Source organism: Oncorhynchus clarkii, chromosome 2, assembly GCF_045791955.1.
Source record: "Oncorhynchus clarkii lewisi isolate Uvic-CL-2024 chromosome 2, UVic_Ocla_1.0, whole genome shotgun sequence".
NCBI classification, from domain to species: domain Eukaryota; kingdom Metazoa; phylum Chordata; class Actinopteri; order Salmoniformes; family Salmonidae; genus Oncorhynchus; species Oncorhynchus clarkii.
Genome location: NC_092148.1, coordinates 5,220,855 through 5,240,854, shown reverse-complemented (window position 1 = coordinate 5,240,854; position 20,000 = coordinate 5,220,855). Strand labels below are relative to the sequence as shown.

Below are 20,000 nucleotides of genomic sequence, written 5' to 3'. Positions count from 1 at the left end.
TTCTGATCTATAGGTGAGATACCATACTGTTAAACATAGTGCTTCTCTAACACCTAGACCACGTTCTGATCTATAGGAGAGATACCATACTGTTAAACATAGTGCCTCTCTAAAACCTGGACCACGTTCTGATCTATAGGAGAGATACCATACTGTTAAACATAGTGCCTCTCTAAAACCTGGACCACGTTCTGCATGGGATCTATAGGAGAGATACCATACTGTTAAACATAGTGCCTCACTAACACCTGGACCACGTTCTGATCTATAGGAGAGATACCATACTGATCTATAGGAGAGATACCATACTGTTAAACATAGTGCCTCTCTAACACCTAGACCACGTTCTGATCTATAGGAGAGATACCATACTGTTAAACATAGTGCCTCACTAACACCTGGACCACGTTCTGATCTATAGGAGAGATACCATACTGTTAAACATAGTGCCTCTCTAACACCTGGACCACGTTCTGATCTATAGGAGAGATACCATACTGTTAAACATAGTGCCTCTCTAACACCTGGACCACGTTCTGATCTATAGGAGAGATACCATACTGTTAAACATAGTGCTTCTCTAACACCTAGACCACGTTCTGATCTATAGGAGAGATACCATACTGTTAAACATAGTGCCTCTCTAAAACCTGGACTACGTTCTGATCTATAGGAGAGATACCATACTGTTAAACATAGTGCTTCTCTAACACCTGGACCACGTTCTGATCTATAGGAGAGATACCATACTGATCTATAGGAGAGATACCATACTGTTAAACATAGTGCCTCTCTAACACCTGGACCACGTTCTGATCTATAGGAGAGATACCATACTGTTAAACATAGTGCTTCTCTAACACCTGGACCACGTTCTGATCTATAGGAGAGATACCATACTGATCTATAGGAGAGATACCATACTGTTAAACATAGTGCTTCTCTAAAACCTGGACCACGTTCTGATCTATAGGAGAGATACCATACTGATCTATAGGAGAGATACCATACTGTTAAACATAGTGCTTCTCTAAAACCTGGACCACGTTCTGATCTATAGGAGAGATACCATACTGATCTATAGGAGAGATACCATACTGTTAAACATAGTGCTTCTCTAAAACCTGGACCACGTTCTGATCTATAGGAGAGATACCATACTGTTAAACATAGTGCTTCTGTAACACCTAGACCACGTTCTGATCTATAGGAGAGATACCATACTGATCTATAGGAGAGATACCATACTGTTAAACATAGTGCTTCTCTAAAACCTGGACCACGTTCTGATCTATAGGAGAGATACCATACTGTTAAACATAGTGCCTCACTAACACCTGGACCAATAGGAGAGACAGGAGACAGAGAAGTTCCAGACTCTTAAAAGTCCACCTGTGTTTTACTGACTTATACTTTAAGTACATGAATCAGATGGTCTGTATCAGATGGTCTGTATCAGATGGTCTGTATCAGATGGTCTGTACCAGATGGTCTGTATCAGATGGTCTGTATCAGATGGTCTGTATCAGATGGTCTGTACCAGATGGTCTGTATCAGATGGTCTGTACCAGATGGTCTGTATCAGATGGTCTGTATCAGATGGTCTGTACTAGATAGTCTGCACTAGATGGTCTGTACCAGATGGTCTGTATCAGATGGTCTGTATCAGATGGTCTGTATCAGATGGTCTGTATCAGATGGTCTGTACCAGATGGTCTGTATCAGATGGTCTGTATCAGATGGTCTGTACTAGATAGTCTGCACTAGATGGTCTGTACCAGATGGTCTGTATCAGATGGTCTGTATCAGATGGTCTGTACTAGATAGTCTGTATCACATGGTCTGTATCAGATGGTCTGTATCAGATGGTCTGTACCAGATGGTCTGTACCAGATGGTCTGTATCAGATGGTCTGTATCAGATGGTCTGTACTAGATAGTCTGCACTAGATGGTCTGTACCAGATGGTCTGTACTAGATAGTCTGTATCAGATGGTCTGTACTAGATAGTCTGTACTAGATGGTCTGTACCAGATGGTCTGTATCAGATGGTCTGTATCAGATGGTCTGTATCAGATGGTCTGTATCAGATGGTCTGTATCAGGTCTGTATCAGATGGTCTGTACTAGGTGTGAGTGTAATGGTGAGTTTAGTGTAGTGGTGTGTGCGTAGTGGTGCGTGTAGTGTAGTGTGTGTGTAGTGGTGTGTGTGTAGTGTAGTGGTGTGTGTGTAGTGTAGTGGTGTGTGTAGTGTAGTGTGTGTGTAGTGCACTGGTGTGTGTGTAGTGTACTGGTGTGTGTGTGTGTAGTGGTGTGTGTAGTGTGTAGTGGTGTGTGTGTAGTGTACTGGTGTGTAGTGGTGTGTGTGTGGTGGTGCGTGTAGTGTAGTGTGTGTGTAGTGTAGTGGTGTGTGTGTAGTGTACTGGTGTGTGTGTGTGTAGTGGTGTGTGTAGTGTGTAATAGGTGGGATGAAAGCCTCTCCCACACAGCAGATGCAAGGCTGCAGGTCATCCCACCACATGTGAACAGGACAGGGGCATCACACGCACACACACACACACACACACACGCACACGCACACGCACACACACACACGACAGCTTGTGTGTGACATAACGGTTGCATCACAGGGAAAGAGGGGGGAGCGAGGAGAGGACAGATGTGTCTCAGTTCCCCTTGAGGGGGACTGGTGTCCTCCATCGCAGGTCAAATGGCTCTAAATTAAACCTCTGGTGTCGGGGTTGAGGAGGAGAGGACAGATGTGTCTCAGTTCCCCTTGAGGGGGACTGGTGTCCTCCATCGCAGGTGAAGTGGCTCTAGATGAAACCTCTGGTGTCGGGGTTGAGGAGGAGAGGCCACGGAGCTCTTTCAGGGACTGAGGCAGTTTATACCTGCAGTGCGAAACGCAACACTGTATATCGTTCAATATAGTGTGGCAAAATTACAGGTACTTCCCCAAAAATCCTGCCTTTTCTAGAAATCCCGGTTAGAAGGTTACCGGAATCAGGAGGGAAGGACGTCTGTGAATCTTTCAAATGGGATTTCTGAAAAACCCAGTTTAGCAAAATGATTGTAATTTGTTCCAGAAGTCATCATACATACCGTTGTTTCCCAGGGTCTTCATCATGACCTCCGTCTGGGCGAACTCATAGCTGTAGTCCTGTTCTGAGGAGGCCTCGCTGCCTGTCTCTACGTCTACCTCAACATAGCTCTCCCTGGGGGACGCACGTTCCCTCTCCAGCTCCTTCAGACGCTCGCGCCGCTTCCTCCCAGGCAGGTTTATCCTACAGCACACAGGATGTACACTCAGTTCCTGCTTCTACAGCACACAGGATGTACACTCAGTTCCTGCTTCTACAGCACACAGGATGTACACTCAGTTCCTGCTTCTACAGCACACAGGATGTACACTCAGTTCCTGCTTCTACAGCACACAGGATGTACCCTCAGTTCCTGCTTCTACAGCACACAGAATGTACCCTCAGTTCCTGCTTCTACAGCACACAGGATGTACACTCAGTTCCTGCTTCTACAACACCTGGCAGCTAACGGATGTAACATTCCCAAAAATTCTCAGGTTTTCCAGAAATCCTGATTGGAGGGTTCTGGATTTCCTGCTATTTTTGGGAATATTTACAATCAGGATTTCTGGAAAAACTCTAGTTAACTTTGTCCAGTAGATGTTCATGTTCTGTAGAGAAACTCCTCACCTGAAGAAGTGGTTGTTGCCCCACAATATGCGGTCTCCATGCCACAGGTGGACCAAGGACACAGTCATGGTTCCATTCACACAGGTTCTGTTGGAGCAGAGCAATACAGTCTGATGATGTCATATTGAGGTGTGTTGTGGGACAGTAGACATCCCATCCTGCTGTACCTCCTCTTCCACACAGAGAGTAATACAGCACATCAAATATCATCATATCACCCACCAACAGTAAAGACTATCAATGAGATATCCTCATATCACCCACCAACAGTATAGACTACCAATGAGATATCCTTATATCACCCACCAACAGTAAAGACTACCAATGAGATATCATCATATCACCCACCAACAGTACAGACTACCAATGAGATATCCTCATATCACCCACCAACAGTAAAGACTACCAATGAGATATCATCATATCACCCACCAACAGTATAGACTACCAATGAGATATCATCATATCACCCACCAACAGTATAGACTACCAATGAGATATCCCCATATCACCCACCAACAGTATAGACTACCAATGAGATATCCTCATATCACCCACCAACAGTATAGACTACCAATGAGATATCCTCATATCACCCACCAACAGTATAGACTATCAATGAGATATCCTCATATCACCCACCAACAGTATAGACTATCAATGAGATATCCTCATATCACCCACCAACAGTATAGACTACCAATGAGATATCCTCATATCACCCACCAACAGTATAGACTACCAATGAGATATCCTCATATCACCCACCAACAGTATAGACTATCAATGAGATATCCTCATATCACCCACCAACAGTATAGACTACCAATGAGATATCCTCATATCACCCACCAACAGTATAGACTACCAATGAGATATCCTCATATCACCCACCAACAGTATAGACTACCAATGAGATATCCTCATATCACCCACCAACAGTATAGACTACCAATGAGATATCCTCATATCACCCACCAACAGTATAGACTATCAATGAGATATCCTCATATCACCCACCAACAGTATAGACTACCAATGAGATATCCTCATATCACCCACCAACAGTATAGACTACCAATGAGATATCCTCATATCACCCACCAACAGTATAGACTACCAATGAGATTACCTCATATCACCCACCAACAGTAAAGACTACCAATGAGATATCCTCATATCACCCACCAACAGTATAGACTATCAATGAGATATCCTCATATCACCCACCAACAGTAAAGACTACCAATGAGATATCCTCATATCACCCACCAACAGTATAGACTACCAATGAGATATCCTCATATCACCCACCAACAGTATAGACTATCAATGAGATATCCTCATATCACCCACCAACAGTATAGACTACCAATGAGATATCCTCATATCACCCACCAACAGTATAGACTACCAATGAGATATCCTCATATCACCCACCAACAGTATAGACTACCAATGAGATTACCTCATATCACCCACCAACAGTATAGACTACCAATGAGATATCCTCATATCACCCACCAACAGTATAGACTACCAATGAGATATCCTCATATCACCCACCAACAGTAAAGACTACCAATGAGATATCCTCATATCACCCACCAACAGTAAAGACTACCAATGAGACATCCTCATATCACCCACCAACAGTAAAGACTACCAATGAGATATCCTCATATCACCCACCAACAGTATAGACTATCAATGAGATATCCTCATATCACCCACCAACAGTATAGACTACCAATGAGATATCCTCATATCACCCACCAACAGTATAGACTACCAATGAGATATCCTCATATCACCCACCAACAGTATAGACTACCAATGAGATTACCTCATATCACCCACCAACAGTAAAGACTACCAATGAGATATCCTCATATCACCCACCAACAGTATAGACTATCAATGAGATATCCTCATATCACCCACCAACAGTAAAGACTACCAATGAGATATCCTCATATCACCCACCAACAGTAAAGACTATCAATGAGATATCCTCATATCACCCACCAACAGTATAGACTACCAATGAGATTACCTCATATCACCCACCAACAGTAAAGACTACCAATGAGATATCCTCATATCACCCACCAACAGTAAAGACTACCAATGAGATATCCTCATATCACCCACCAACAGTAAAGACTATCAATGAGATATCCTCATATCACCCACCAACAGTAAAGACTACCAATGAGATATCCTCATATCACCCACCAACAGTAAAGACTATCAATGAGATATCCTCATATCACCCACCAACAGTAAAGACTACCAATGAGATATCCTCATATCACCCACCAACAGTAAAGACTATCAATGAGATATCCTCATATCACCCACCAACAGTAAAGACTACCAATGAGATATCCTCATATCACCCACCAACAGTAAAGACTATCAATGAGATATCCTCAGGGAGGGATGAAGGGAGGGAGGGAGAGAGGAAGGAAGGAAGGGAGGGATGCGGGGATGGAGGGAGGGAGAGAGTGAGGGATGCAGGGAGGGAGGGATGAAGGGAGGGATGCAAGGAGGGAGGGAGAGATGCAGGGAGGGAGGGATGAAGGGAGGGAGAGAGGGATGCAGGGAGAGCGGGATGCAGGGAGGGAGAGATGACGGGAGGGAGGGATGAAGGGAGGGAGAGAGGGAGGGGGATGTTTGATATCAAAGCAGGAGGTTGAGATCAGAAATACCTCAGCTATGAGGTCATGAGAAACTCCAGTCAGGTTCAGTTTACTCATCCATGTGCGTGTGTGTGTGTACTGTGTGTGTGCATACTGTGTGTGTGTGTACTGTGTGTGTGCGTACTGTGTGTGTGTGTACTGTGTGTGTGTGTATACTGTGTGTGTATGTGTGTACTGTGTGTGTGTGTATGTGTGTACTGTGTGTGTGTGTGTGTGTGTGTGTGTGCATACTGTGTGTGTGTGTTAGCTCACCTGGCATTCTCTATAGGGGTGAGGGTGACCTCCCCCCCGTCTGGGCTGATCTCCAACACACAGTGTTCTGACTGGATACCAATCCCAAAGAGCTGGATGTCCTGAGAGGTGTCTGCACCCACACGCGTGTGTTCCTACACACACACACACACACACACACACAGACGCACGCACGCACGCACGCACACACACACAGAGAGAGGAGATGATGATTTCCCATAATTCATGTGGGTCAGGTGCTACTTCAATCCAATGGCAGGTTGACATCAGATCTGACGCAACAGACTGCAATTCACTTTCCCCACAGACACACAGACTCAGATATGTACCACTTATATAACTGGTGATATCATTACTTCCCCACAGACACACAGACTCAGATATGTACCACATATATAACTGGTGATATCATTACTTCCACACTGACACACAGACTCAGATATGTACCACTTATATAACTGGTGATATCATTACTTCCCCACAGACACACAGACTCAGAAATGTACCACTTATATAACTGGTGATATCATTACTTCCCCACAGACACACAGACTCAGATATGTACCACTTATATAACTGGTGATATCATTACTTCCCCACAGACTCAGATATGTACCACGTATATAACTGGTGATATCATTACTTCCCCACAGACACACAGACTCAGATATGTACCACTTATATAACTGGTGATATCATTACTTCCCCACAGACACACAGACTCAGATATGTACCACTTATATAACTGGTGATATCATTACTTCCACACTGACACAGACTCAGATATGTACCACTTATATAACTGGTGATATCAGTACTTCCCCACAGACTCAGATATGTACCACGTATATAACTGGTGATATCATTACTTCCCCACAGACTCAGATATGTACCACTTCTATAACTGATGATATCATTACTTCCCAACAGACACACAGACTCAGATATGTACCACATATATAACTGGTGATATCATTACTTCCACACTGACACACAGACTCAGATATGTACCACTTATATAACTGGTGATATCATTACTTCCCCACAGACACACAGACTCAGAAATGTACCACTTATATAACTGGTGATATCATTACTTCCCCACAGACACACAGACTCAGATATGTACCACTTATATAACTGGTGATATCATTACTTCCCCACAGACTCAGATATGTACCACGTATATAACTGGTGATATCATTACTTCCCCACAGACACACAGACTCAGATATGTACCACTTATATAACTGGTGATATCATTACTTCCCCACAGACACACAGACTCAGATATGTACCACTTATATAACTGGTGATATCATTACTTCCACACTGACACAGACTCAGATATGTACCACTTATATAACTGGTGATATCAGTACTTCCCCACAGACTCAGATATGTACCACGTATATAACTGGTGATATCATTACTTCCCCACAGACTCAGATATGTACCACTTCTATAACTGATGATATCATTACTTCCCAACAGACACACAGACTCAGATATGTACCACGTATATGACTGGTGATATCATTACTTCCCCACAGACTCAGATATGTACCACTTATATAACTGGTGATATCATTACTTCTCCACAGACACACAGACTCAGATATGTACCACGTATATGACTGGTGATATCATTACTTCCCCACTGATATCATGAGGCCATTTTAATCTGCTACAACACCTTTCTCCTTTCATCAATGGGGACGAGAAACTACACAAGAACAGTCACTTAGTGACTGTGAGCTCAGTGAAAAAGCTGATTGCTGTCCACTCTAACTCTCTCCCTCTCCTCCTTCTCTCTCTATTTCTCTCTCTCTCCACCTTCTCTCTCTATTTCGCTCTCTCCCCCTTCTCTCTATTTCTCTCTCTCTCCCCCTTCTATCTCTCTCTCTCTCTCCCCCTTCTATCTTTCTCTCTCCCCCTTCTATCTCTCTCTCCCCCTTCTATCTCTCTCTCCCCCTTCTATCTCTCTCTCCCCCTTCTATCTCTCTCCCCCTTCTATCTCTCTCTCCCCCTTCTATCTCTCTCTCTCCCCCTTCTATCTCTCTCTCTCTCTCTCCCCCTTCTATCTCTCTCTCTCCCCCTTCTCTCTCTCTCTCTCTCTCTCTCTCTCTCTCTCTCTCTCTCTCTCTCTCTCTCTCTCTCTCTCTCTCTCTCTCTCTCTCTCTCTCTCTCTCTCTCTCTCTCTCTCTCTCTCTCTCTCTCTCTCTCTCTCTCTCTCTCTCTCTCTCTCTCTCTCTCTCTCTCTCTCTCTCTCTCTCTCTCTCTCTCTCTCTCCTTGTCTTTCCCTCTCTCATCACAGAGTGGGTGTAGTTAAACAAACATGCCACTTCCAGAGGATGTCCGACACTCCTTCACTCCTGCAGCTGTATCAGCTACTTAACATAACCCCAGTAAGTCAGTCTCTTGTTCATTCCATTGTGTGTGTGTGGGTGTCATTCCACACTGGTATGCAGGGCAGGCTAGCTGTCCAGGCCGGGGCCCAGACACAGACCTGTTGTTCTGTAGGCATGAAGGAGGCTCTGCTCTACTCTACTCTGTCCCTCTCTCTCCCTGTCCCTCTGCTCTCTCTCTCCCTGTCCCTCTGCTCTCTCTCCCTGTCCCTCTGCTCTCTCTCCCTGCCCCTCTGCTCTCTCTCTCTCTCTCTCCCTGCCCCTCTGCTCTCTCTCTCTCTCTCCCTGCCCCTCTGCTCTCTCTCTCTCTCTCCCTGCCCCTCTGCTCTCTCTCTCTCCCTGCCCCTCTGCTCTCTGTCTCCCTCTCTCTCCCTGCCCTCTGCTCTCTGTCTCTCTCTCTCTCTCTCCCTGCCCCTCTGCTCTCTGTCTCTCTCCCTGCCCCTCTGCTCTCTGTCTCTCACTCTCTCCCTGCCCCTCTGCTCTCTGTCTCTCTCTCTCTCCCTGCCCCTCTGCTCTCTGTCAATTCAATTCAATTCAATTCAAGGGCTTTATTGGCATGGGAAACATGTGTTAACATTGCCAAAGCAAGTGAGGTAGACAACATACAATATATAAAGTGAAAAACAACAAAAATTAACAGTAAACATTACACATACAGAGGTTTCAAAACAGTAAAGACATTACAAATGTCATATTATATATATATATATATACAGTGTTTTAACAATGTACAAATGGTTAAAGGACACAAGATAAAATAAATACGCATAAATATGGGTTGTATTTACATTGGTGTTTGTTCTTCACTGGTTGCCCTTTTCTCGTAGCAACAGATCACAAATCTTGCTGCTGTGATGGCACACTGTGGCATTTCACCCAGTAGATATGGGAGTTTTTCAAAATTGGATTTGTTTTCGAATTCTTTGTGGATCTGTGTAATCTGAGGGAAATATGTGTCTCTAATATGGTCATACATTGGGCAGGAGGTTAGGAAGTGCAGCTCAGTTTCCACCTCATTTTGTGGGCAGTGAGCACATAGCCTGTCTTCTCTTGAGAGCCATGTCTGCCTACGGCGGCCTTTCTCAATAGCAAGGCTATGCTCACTGAGTCTGTACATAGTCAAAGCTTTCCTTAATTTTGGGTCAGTCACAGTGGTCAGGTATTCTGCCACTGTGTACTCTGTTTAGGGCCAAATAGCATTCTAGTTTGCTCTGTTTTTTTGTTAATTCTTTCCAATGTGTCAAGTAATTATCTTTTTGTTTTCTCATGATTTGGTTGGGTCTAATTGTGCTGTTGTCCTGGGGCTCTGTAGGGTGTGTTTGTGAACAGAGCCCCAGGACCAGCTTGCTTAGGGGACTCTTCTCCAGGTTCATCTCTCTGTAGGTGTTGGCTTTGTTATGGAAGGTTTGGGAATCGCTTCCTTTTAGGTGATTGTAGAATTTGACGGCTCTTTTCTGGATTTTGATAATTAGTGGGTATCGGCCTAATTCTGCTCTGCATGCATTATTTGGTGTTCTACGTTGTACACGGAGGATATTTTTGCAGAATTCTGCGTGCAGAGTCTCAATTTGGTGTTTGTCCCATTTTGTGAAGTCTTGGTTGGTGAGCGGACCCCAGACCTCACAACCATAAAGGGCAATGGGCTCTATGACTCTCTCTCTCTCTCTCCCTGCCCCTCTGCTCTCTGTCTCTCTCTCTCTCCCTGCCCCTCTGCTCTCTGTCTCTCACTCTCTCCCTGCCCCTCTGCTCTCTGTCTCCCTCTCTCTCCCTGCCCCTCTGCTCTCTGTCTCTCCCTGCCCCTCTGCTCTCTGTCTCTCTCTCTCTCCCTGCCCCTCTGCTCTCTGTCTCTCACTCTCTCCCTGCCCCTCTGCTCTCTGTCTCCCTCTCTCTCCCTGCCCCTCTGCTCTCTCTCCCTGCCCCTCTGCTCTCTGTCTCTCTCTCTCTCCCTGCCCCTCTGCTCTCTCTCTCTGCCCCTCTGCTCTTTGTCTCTCTCTCTCTCTGCCCCTCTGCTCTCTGTCTCTCTCTCACCCTGCCCCTCTACTCTCTCTCACTGCCTCTCTGCTCTGTCTCTCTCCCCCTATACAGTATAGTACATAGGGCTCTGTTTGGGACTCAGCCTCAGTCTGTTCCTCTCAGCCACTGAGCCAGTTGTCTGTCTGTGCTGTGACTATGTGTCCACTCCCTTTCCTTTCCTGTGTTCTCATAGCGTCATCCTATTGCAGTGTGAACCAGAGCCCTGTAGTTAGAGAGTTCCTGCATTATGATGCATTTACATGACACTTCAACATTCTATGGCAGAGAGCTGGCGCACCTCCAGAGAAATTATTTAGTGTAGAGGTGCTGATTAAAGGGGAATCAACTGCAAGCTATAAAACTACACAGACTACAGGCTAGCATCATCCTACTGTACTGTCTACTACACAGACTACAGGCTAGCATCATCCTACTGTAATGTCTACTACACAGACTACAGGCTAGCATCATCCTACTGTACTGTCTACTACACAGACTACAGGCTAACATCATCCTACTGTAATGTCTACTACACAGACTACAGGCTAGCATCATCCTACTGTACTGTCTACTACACAGACTACAGGCTAGCATCATCCTACTGTAATGTCTACTACACAGACTACAGGCTAGCATCATCCTACTGTACTGTCTACTACACAGACTACAGGCTAGCATCATCCTACTGTAATGTCTACTACACAGACTACAGGCTGGCATCATCCTACTGTAATGTCTACTACACAGACTACAGGCTAGCATCATCCTACTGTACTGTCTACTACACAGACTACAGGCTAGCATCATCCTACTGTACTGTCTACTACACAGACTACAGGCTAGCATCATCCTACTGTAATGTCTACTACACAGACTACAGGCTAGCATCATCCTACTGTACTGTCTACTACACAGACTACAGGCTAACATCATCCTACTGTAATGTCTACTACACAGACTACAGGCTAGCATCATCCTACTGTAATGTCTACTACACAGACTACAGGCTGGCATCATCCTACTGTAATGTCTACTACACAGACTACAGGCTAGCATCATCCTACTGTAATGTCTACTACACAGACTACAGGCTAACATCATCCTACTGTAATGTCTACTACACAGACTACAGGCTAGCATCATCCTACTGTAATGTCTACTACACAGACTACAGGCTAGCATCATCCTACTGTAATGTCTACTACATAGACTACAGGCTAGCATCATCCTACTGTAATGTCTACTACACAGACTACAGGCTAGCATCATCCTACTGTAATGTCTACTACACAGACTACAGGCTGGCATCATCCTACAGTAATGTCTACTACACAGACTACAGGCTAGCATCATCCTACTGTAATGTCTACTACACAGACTACAGGCTAACATCATCCTACTGTAATGTCTACTACACAGACTACAGGCTAGCATCATCCTACTGTAATGTCTACTACATAGACTACAGGCTAGCATCATCCTACTGTAATGTCTACTACATAGACTACAGGCTGACATCATCCTACTGTAATGTCTACTACACAGACTACAGGCTAGCATCATCCTACTGTAATGTTTACTACACAGACTACAGGCTAGCATTATCCTACTGTACTGTCTTCTACACAGACTACAGGCTAGCATCATCCTACTGTACTGTCTACTACACAGACTACAGGCTAGCATCATCCTACTGTAATGTCTACTACACAGACTACAGGCTAGCATCATCCTACTGTAATGTCTACTACACAGACTACAGGCTAGCATCATCCTACTGTAATGTCTACTACACAGACTACAGGCTAGCATCATCCTACTGTAATGTCTACTACACAGACTACAGGCTAGCATCATCCTACTGTAATGTCTACTACACAGACTACAGGCTAGCATCATCCTACTGTAATGTCTACTACACAGACTACAGGCTGGCATCATCCTACTGCACTGTCTACTACACAGACTACAGGCTAGCATCATCCTACTGTAATGTCTACTACACAGACTACAGGCTAGCATCATCCTACTGTAATGTCTACTACACAGACTACAGGCTAGCATCATCCTACTGTAATGTCTACTACACAGACTACAGGCTAGCATCATCCTACTGTAATGTCTACTACACAGACTACAGGCTAGCATCATCCTACTGTAATGTCTACTACACAGACTACAGGCTAGCATCATCCTACTGTAATGTCTACTACACAGACTACAGGCTAGCATCATCCTACTGTACTGTCTACTACACAGACTACAGGCTAGCATCATCCTACTGTAATGTCTACTACACAGACTACAGGCTAGCATCATCCTACTGTAATGTCTACTACACAGACTACAGGCTAGCATCATCCTATTGTACTGTCTACTACACAGACTACAGGCTAGCATCATCCTACTGTAATGTTTACTACATAGACTACAGGCTGGCATCATCCTACTGCACTGTCTACTACACAGACTACAGGCTAGCATCATCCTACTGTACTGTCTACTGTACTGGTGTTGTGGTCGGTGTTGGTGTTGTGGTCGGTGGTAGGTGTTGTGGTTGGCGTTGTAGTTGTGGTTGGTGTTGTAGTTGTGGTTGGTGTTGTGGTCGTAGTTGTGGTCGGTGTTGTGGTCGGTGTTGGTGTTGTGGTCGGTGTTGTGGTCGGTGTTGTAGTTGTGGTTGTAGCTGTAGTCGGTGTTGTGGTTGTGGTTGGTGTTGTAGCTGTGGTTGTAGCTGTGGTCGGTGTTGTGGTTGTGGTTGGTGTTGTAGTTGTGGTCGGTGTTGTGGTTTGTAGCTGTGGTTGTAGCTGTGGTCGGTGTTGTGGTTGTGGTTGGTGTTGTAGTTGTAGTTGTGGTCGGTGTTGTGGTTGTGGTTGGTGTTGTAGTTGTGGTCGGTGTTGTGGTTTGTAGCTGTGGTTGTAGCTGTGGTCGGTGTTGTGGTTGTGGTTGGTGTTGTAGTTGTGGTTGGTGTTGTGGTTGTAGTTGTGGTCGGTGTTGTGGTTGGTGTTGTGGTTGTGCTTGTAATTGGTGTTGTGGTTGGTGTTGTGGTTGGTGTTGTGGTTGTGGTTGGTGTTGTGGTTGGTGTTGTGGTTGGTGTTGTGGTTGTGATTGTGGTTGGTGTTGTGATTGTGGTTGGTGTTGTGGTTGGTGTTGTGGTTGGTGTTGTGGTTGGTGTTGTGGTTGGTGTTGTGGTTGTGATTGTGGTTGGTGTTGTGGTTGTGATTGTGGTTGGTGTTGTGGTTGGTGTTGTGGTTGGTGTTGTGGTTGGGGTTGTGGTTGGTGTTGTGGTTGTGTACCTTTAGGTAGTAGACCAGCAGCTCATTGAGGGCGGGGTCTGCGTTCAGGTTGACCAGGAAGCACTTGTCATCTCCAACTTTGATCCCAGACGTCTCCAGGGAGATCCCCATACTCTCTAACTGCTGCTGACGCTCCTGTAGAAATACAACAAACATACAAATCATTTTACCTTCATTTTACATTTACTACCAACGGGTTAGTCCGAATGCAGAAGCTTCCATGTGATATGAATGTGATAAATGAATGTGAGTGAGTGTGTAGGTTACCGTAGCGATCTCCTCTGTGTTGCGTAGTTTCTGCTCCCAGGTAACGGTCATCTCCTGGATCAGCTTCTCTGACTCCTGAAGCCTCTCCTTCAGCTCTGGAGCCTTTAGAGACTGGAACATAGACACACAGAGACACACCAGTCAGAACGGACCAGCCAGGACTGACCAGCCAGAACGGACCAGCCAGAACGGACCAGTCAGGACGGACCAGCCAGGACGGAACAGTCAAAAAGGACCAGTCAAAACGGACCAGCCAGGACGGACCAGCCAGGACGGACCAGTCAGGACGGACCAGTCAGGACGGACCAGCCAGGACGGACCAGTCAAAACGGAACAGTCAGGACGGACCAGTCAGATCGGACCAGCCAGGACGGACCAGTCAGGACGGACCAACCAGGACGGACCAGCCAGGACAGACCAGCCAGGACGGACCAGCCAGGACGGACCAGCCAGGACGGACCAGTCAGGACGGACCAGCCAGGACGGACCAGCCAGGACGGACCAGCCAGGACGGACCAGTCAAAACGGAACAGTCAGGACGGACCAGTCAGATCGGACCAGCCAGGACGGACCAGTCAGGACGGACCAACCAGGACGGACCAGCCAGGACGGACCAGCCAGGACGGACCAGCCAGGACGGACTAGCCCGGACGGACCAGTCAGGACGGACCAGGCAGGACGGACCAGTCAGGACGGACCAGTCAAAAAAGACCAGGCAGGACGGACAAGTCAGGACGGACCAGCCAGGACAGATCAGCCAGGACGGACCAGCCAGGACGGACCAGTCAGGACGGACCAGTCAAAAAAGACCAGGCAGGACGGACAAGTCAGGACGGACCAGCCAGGACAGACCAGCCAGGACGGACCAGTCAGGACGGACCAGGCAGGACGGACCAGGCAGGACGGACCAGTCAGGACGGACCAGTCAAAAAAGACCAGGCAGGACGGACAAGTCAGGACGGACCAGCCAGGACAGATCAGCCAGGACGGACCAGCCAGGACGGACCAGTCAGGACGGACCAGTCAAAAAAGACCAGGCAGGACGGACAAGTCAGGACGGACCAGCCAGGACAGACCAGCCAGGACGGACCAGTCAGGACGGACCAGGCAGGACGGACCAGTCAGGACGGACCAGTCAAAAAAGACCAGGCAGGACGGACAAGTCAGGACGGACCAGCCAGGACAGACCAGCCAGGACGGACCAGCCAGGACGGACCAGTCAGGACGGACCAGTCAAAAAAGACCAGGCAGGACGGACAAGTCAGGACGGACCAGCCAGGACAGACCAGCCAGGACGGACCAGCCAGGACGGACCAGCCAGGACGGACCAGCCAGGACGGACCAGCCAGGACGGACCAGCCAGGACAGACCAGCCAGGACAGACCAGTCAATACGGACCAGTCAGGACGGACCAGCCAGGACAGACCAGCCAGGACGGACCAGCCAGGACAGACCAGACAAAACGGACCAGTCAGGACGGACCAGCCAGGACAGACCAGCCAGGACGGACCAGCCAGGACAGACCAGCCAGGACAGACCAGCCAGAACGGACCAGCCAGGACGGACCAGTCAGGACGGACCAGCCAGGACAGACCAGCCAGGACAGACCAGTCAATACGGACCAGTCAGGACGGACCAGTCAATACGGACCAGTCAATACGGACCAGTCAGGACGGACCAGTCAGGACGGACCAGTCAGGACGGACCAGCCAGGACGGACCAGCCAGGACAGACCAGCCAGGACAGACCAGCCAGGACGTACGTGTGTGTGTGTGTGCCTCTGTGTGTGTCTCCTACCTCAGCCTGAGAGAGCTGTACTCTGAGTTTCTCCACTTCCTCCCGGAGCTCTCTGATGATGCGTGCGTTGGGGTCTTCATTGACCACGGCGTGGTTGACGATCCTCTTGGCGCGGTCTGCGTAACGCAGCGTGGACAACGTCTCCTCGTAGTTATCAGCTGCTGGGCTCACCGTGGCGATCATACACGTCTTACTGTTGCCACCCAGGTTGTCCTGGCAACACCGAGGGAGGGATAGGAACAAACAGTTGAATTGATAGACAGTTATAATGTAGACTTCAGTGTTGGTGAATGTGAACAGTACGAGCTAGTACAGCAGTTGTTTCTGTAAAAGCAGTGGAAAGAGAATATGAAATAACTGATATTGATATTCCTTACATTACTACATACACACCTATGACCAATAATCAATAGGCAGTACATCTAAGACCAGAGTGACAGGAGGTGTGTGTTAGTACACTGATCAATAGATAGTACAGCTAGGACCAGAGTGATAGGAGGTGTGTTAGTTTCCTGATCAATAGACAGTACAGCTAGGACCAGAGTGACAGAAGGGGTGTTAGTACCCTGATCAATAGACAGTACAGCTAGGACCAGAGTGATAGGAGGTGTGTTAGTACCCTGATCAATAGACAGTACAGCGAGGACCAGAGTCACAGGAGGTGTGTGTTACACGTACCCTGATCAATAGACAGTACAGCGAGGACTAGAGTGATAGGAGGTGTGTTTGTACCCTGATCAATAGACAGTACAGCTAGGACCAGAGTGATAGGAGGTGTGTTAGTACCCTGATCAATAGACAGTACAGCTAGGACCAGAGTGACAGGAGGTGTGTTAGTTTCCTGATCAATAGACAGTACAGCTAGGACCAGAGTGACAGGAGGGGTGTTAGTACCCTGATCAATAGACAGTACAGCTAGGACCAGAGTGATAGGAGGTGTGTTAGTACCCTGATCAATAGACAGTACAGCGAGGACCAGAGTCACAGGAGGTGTGTGTTACACGTACCCTGATCAATAGACAGTACAGCGAGGACTAGAGTGATAGGAGGTGTGTTTGTACCCTGATCAATAGACAGTACAGCGAGGACCAGAGTGATAGGATGTGTGTGTTAGTACACTGATCAATAGACAGTACAGCTAGGACCAGAGTGACAGGAGGTGTGTGTTAGTACCCTGATCAATAGACAGTACATCTAAGACCAGAGTGACAGGAGGTGTGTGTTAGTACCCTGATCAATAGACAGTACAGCTAGGACCAGAGTGACAGGAGGTGTGTGTTAGTACCCTGATCAATAGACAGTACAGCGAGGACCAGAGTCACAGGAGGTGTGTGTTACACGTACCCTGATCAATAGACTGTACAGCTAGGACCAGAGTGATAGGAGGTGTGTTTGTACTCTGATCAATAGACAGTACAGCTAGGACCAGAGTGATAGGAGGTGTGTAGTACCCTGATCAATAGACAGTACAGCTAGGACCAGAGTGATAGGATGTGTGTTTGTACCCTGATCAATAGACAGTACAGCTAGGACCAGAGTGATAGGAGGTGTGTGTTAGTACCCTGATCAATAGACAGTACAGCTAGGATCAGAGTGATAGGTGTGTGTTAGTACCCTGATCAATAGACAGTACAGCGAGGACCAGAGTGATAGGATGTGTGTGTTAGTACCCTGATCAATAGACAGTACAGCTAGGACCAGAGTGACAGGAGGTGTGTGTTAGTACCCTGATCAATAGACAGTACAGCAAGGACCAGAGTGACAGGAGGGGTGTGTTAGTACCCTGATCAATAGACAGTACAGCTAGGACCAGAGTGGCAGAAGGTGTGTGTTAGTACCCTGATCAATAGACAGTACAGCTAGGACCAGAGTGACAGGAGGTGTGTTAGTACCCTGATCAATAGACAGTACAGCTAGGACCAGAGTGATAGGAGGTGTGTTAGTACCCTGATCAATAGACAGTACAGCGAGGACCAGAGTGATAGGAGGTGTGTTAGTACCCTGATCAATAGACAGTACAGCGAGGACCAGAGTGATAGGAGGTGTGTTAGTACCCTGATCAATAGACAGTACAGCTAGGACCAGAGTGACAGGAGGTGTGTTAGTACCCTGATCAATAGACAGTACAGCTAGGACCAGAGTGACAGGAAGTGTGTGTTAGTACAGACCTTGAGAAGCCAGGTGAGGACAGAGTCTCTGTAAGGAACAAACTTATTCTTCCCCCCCTTCCCTGCAGACTGGTCCGCCAGCGCAGAGATCACACAGCCCAGTGTGGTAAGAGACCTGCACACACACACACACACACACACACACACACACACACACACACACACACACACACACACACACACACACACACACACACACACACACACACACACACACACACACACACACACACACACACACACACACACACACACACACACACAGGGAGAACAGGGAGAATTGGATGTTAACAGTAGAGGTATTGGATGTTAACGGAGGAGACATCTAAACAGTAGAGGTATTGGATGTTAACAGTAGAGGTGTTGGATGTTAACGGAGGAGACATCTAAACAGTAGAGGTATTGGATGTTAACAGTAGAGGTGTTGGATGTTAACGGAGGAGACATCTAAACAGTAGAGGTATTGGATGTTAACAGTAGAGGTATTGGATGTTAACAGTAGAGGTATTGGATGTTAACGGAGGAGACATCTAAACAGTAGAGGTATTGGATGTTAACGGGAGGAGACATCTAAACAGTAGAGGTATTGGATGTTAACAGTAGAGGTATTGGATGTTAACAGTAGAGGTATTGGATGTTAACGGAGGAGACATCTAAACAGTAGAGGTATTGGATGTTAACGGGAGGAGACATCTAAACAGTAGAGGTATTGGATGTTAACGGGAGGAGACATCTAAACAGTAGAGGTATTGGATGTTAACAGTAGAGGTATTGGATGTTAACAGTAGAGGTATTGGATGTTAACGGAGGAGACATCTAAACAGTAGAGGTATTGGATGTTAACGGGAGGAGACATCTAAACAGTAGAGGTATTGGATGTTAACAGTAGAGGTATTGGATGTTAACAGTAGAGGTATTGGATGTTAATGGGAGAAGACATCTAAACAGTAGAGGTATTGGATGTTAACAGTAGAGGTGTTGGATGTTAACGGAGGAGACATCTAAACAGTAGAGATATTGGATGTTAACAGTAGAGGTATTGGATGTTAACAGTAGAGGTATTGGATGTTAACAGTAGAGATATTGGATGTTAACAGTAGAGGTATTGGATGTTAACAGTAGAGGTATTGGATGTTAACAGTAGAGGTATTGGATGTTAATGGGAGAAGACATCTAAACAGTAGAGGTATTGGATGTTAACAGTAGAGGTATTGGATGTTAACAGGAGGGGACATCTAAACAGTAGAGGTGTTGGATGTTAACGGGAGGAGACATCTAAACAGTAGAGGTATTGGATGTTAACGGGAGGAGACATCTAAACAGTAGAGGTATTGGATGTTAACAGTAGAGGTATTGGATGTTAACAGTAGAGGTATTGGATGTTAACGG

General features: G+C 46.6%; 1 protein-coding gene across 1 annotated transcript in view; it reads right to left on the bottom strand.

Annotated features, from left to right (window-relative positions):
• Positions 1–20,000, bottom strand: part of LOC139419538 (kinesin-like protein KIF13A) — a 176,412-nt gene that overhangs the window by 55,286 nt on the left and 101,126 nt on the right. The window contains exons 10-17 of the mRNA XM_071169505.1: positions 18,612–18,726; positions 16,444–16,656; positions 14,647–14,757; positions 14,380–14,514; positions 6,666–6,799; positions 3,709–3,795; positions 3,101–3,282; positions 180–202 (exon numbers count right to left, since the gene is read on the bottom strand). Of these exons, the coding sequence (XP_071025606.1) occupies positions 180–202; positions 3,101–3,282; positions 3,709–3,795; positions 6,666–6,799; positions 14,380–14,514; positions 14,647–14,757; positions 16,444–16,656; positions 18,612–18,726 (1,000 nt within the window). The remainder of the gene's footprint in view (positions 1–179; positions 203–3,100; positions 3,283–3,708; positions 3,796–6,665; positions 6,800–14,379; positions 14,515–14,646; positions 14,758–16,443; positions 16,657–18,611; positions 18,727–20,000) is intronic.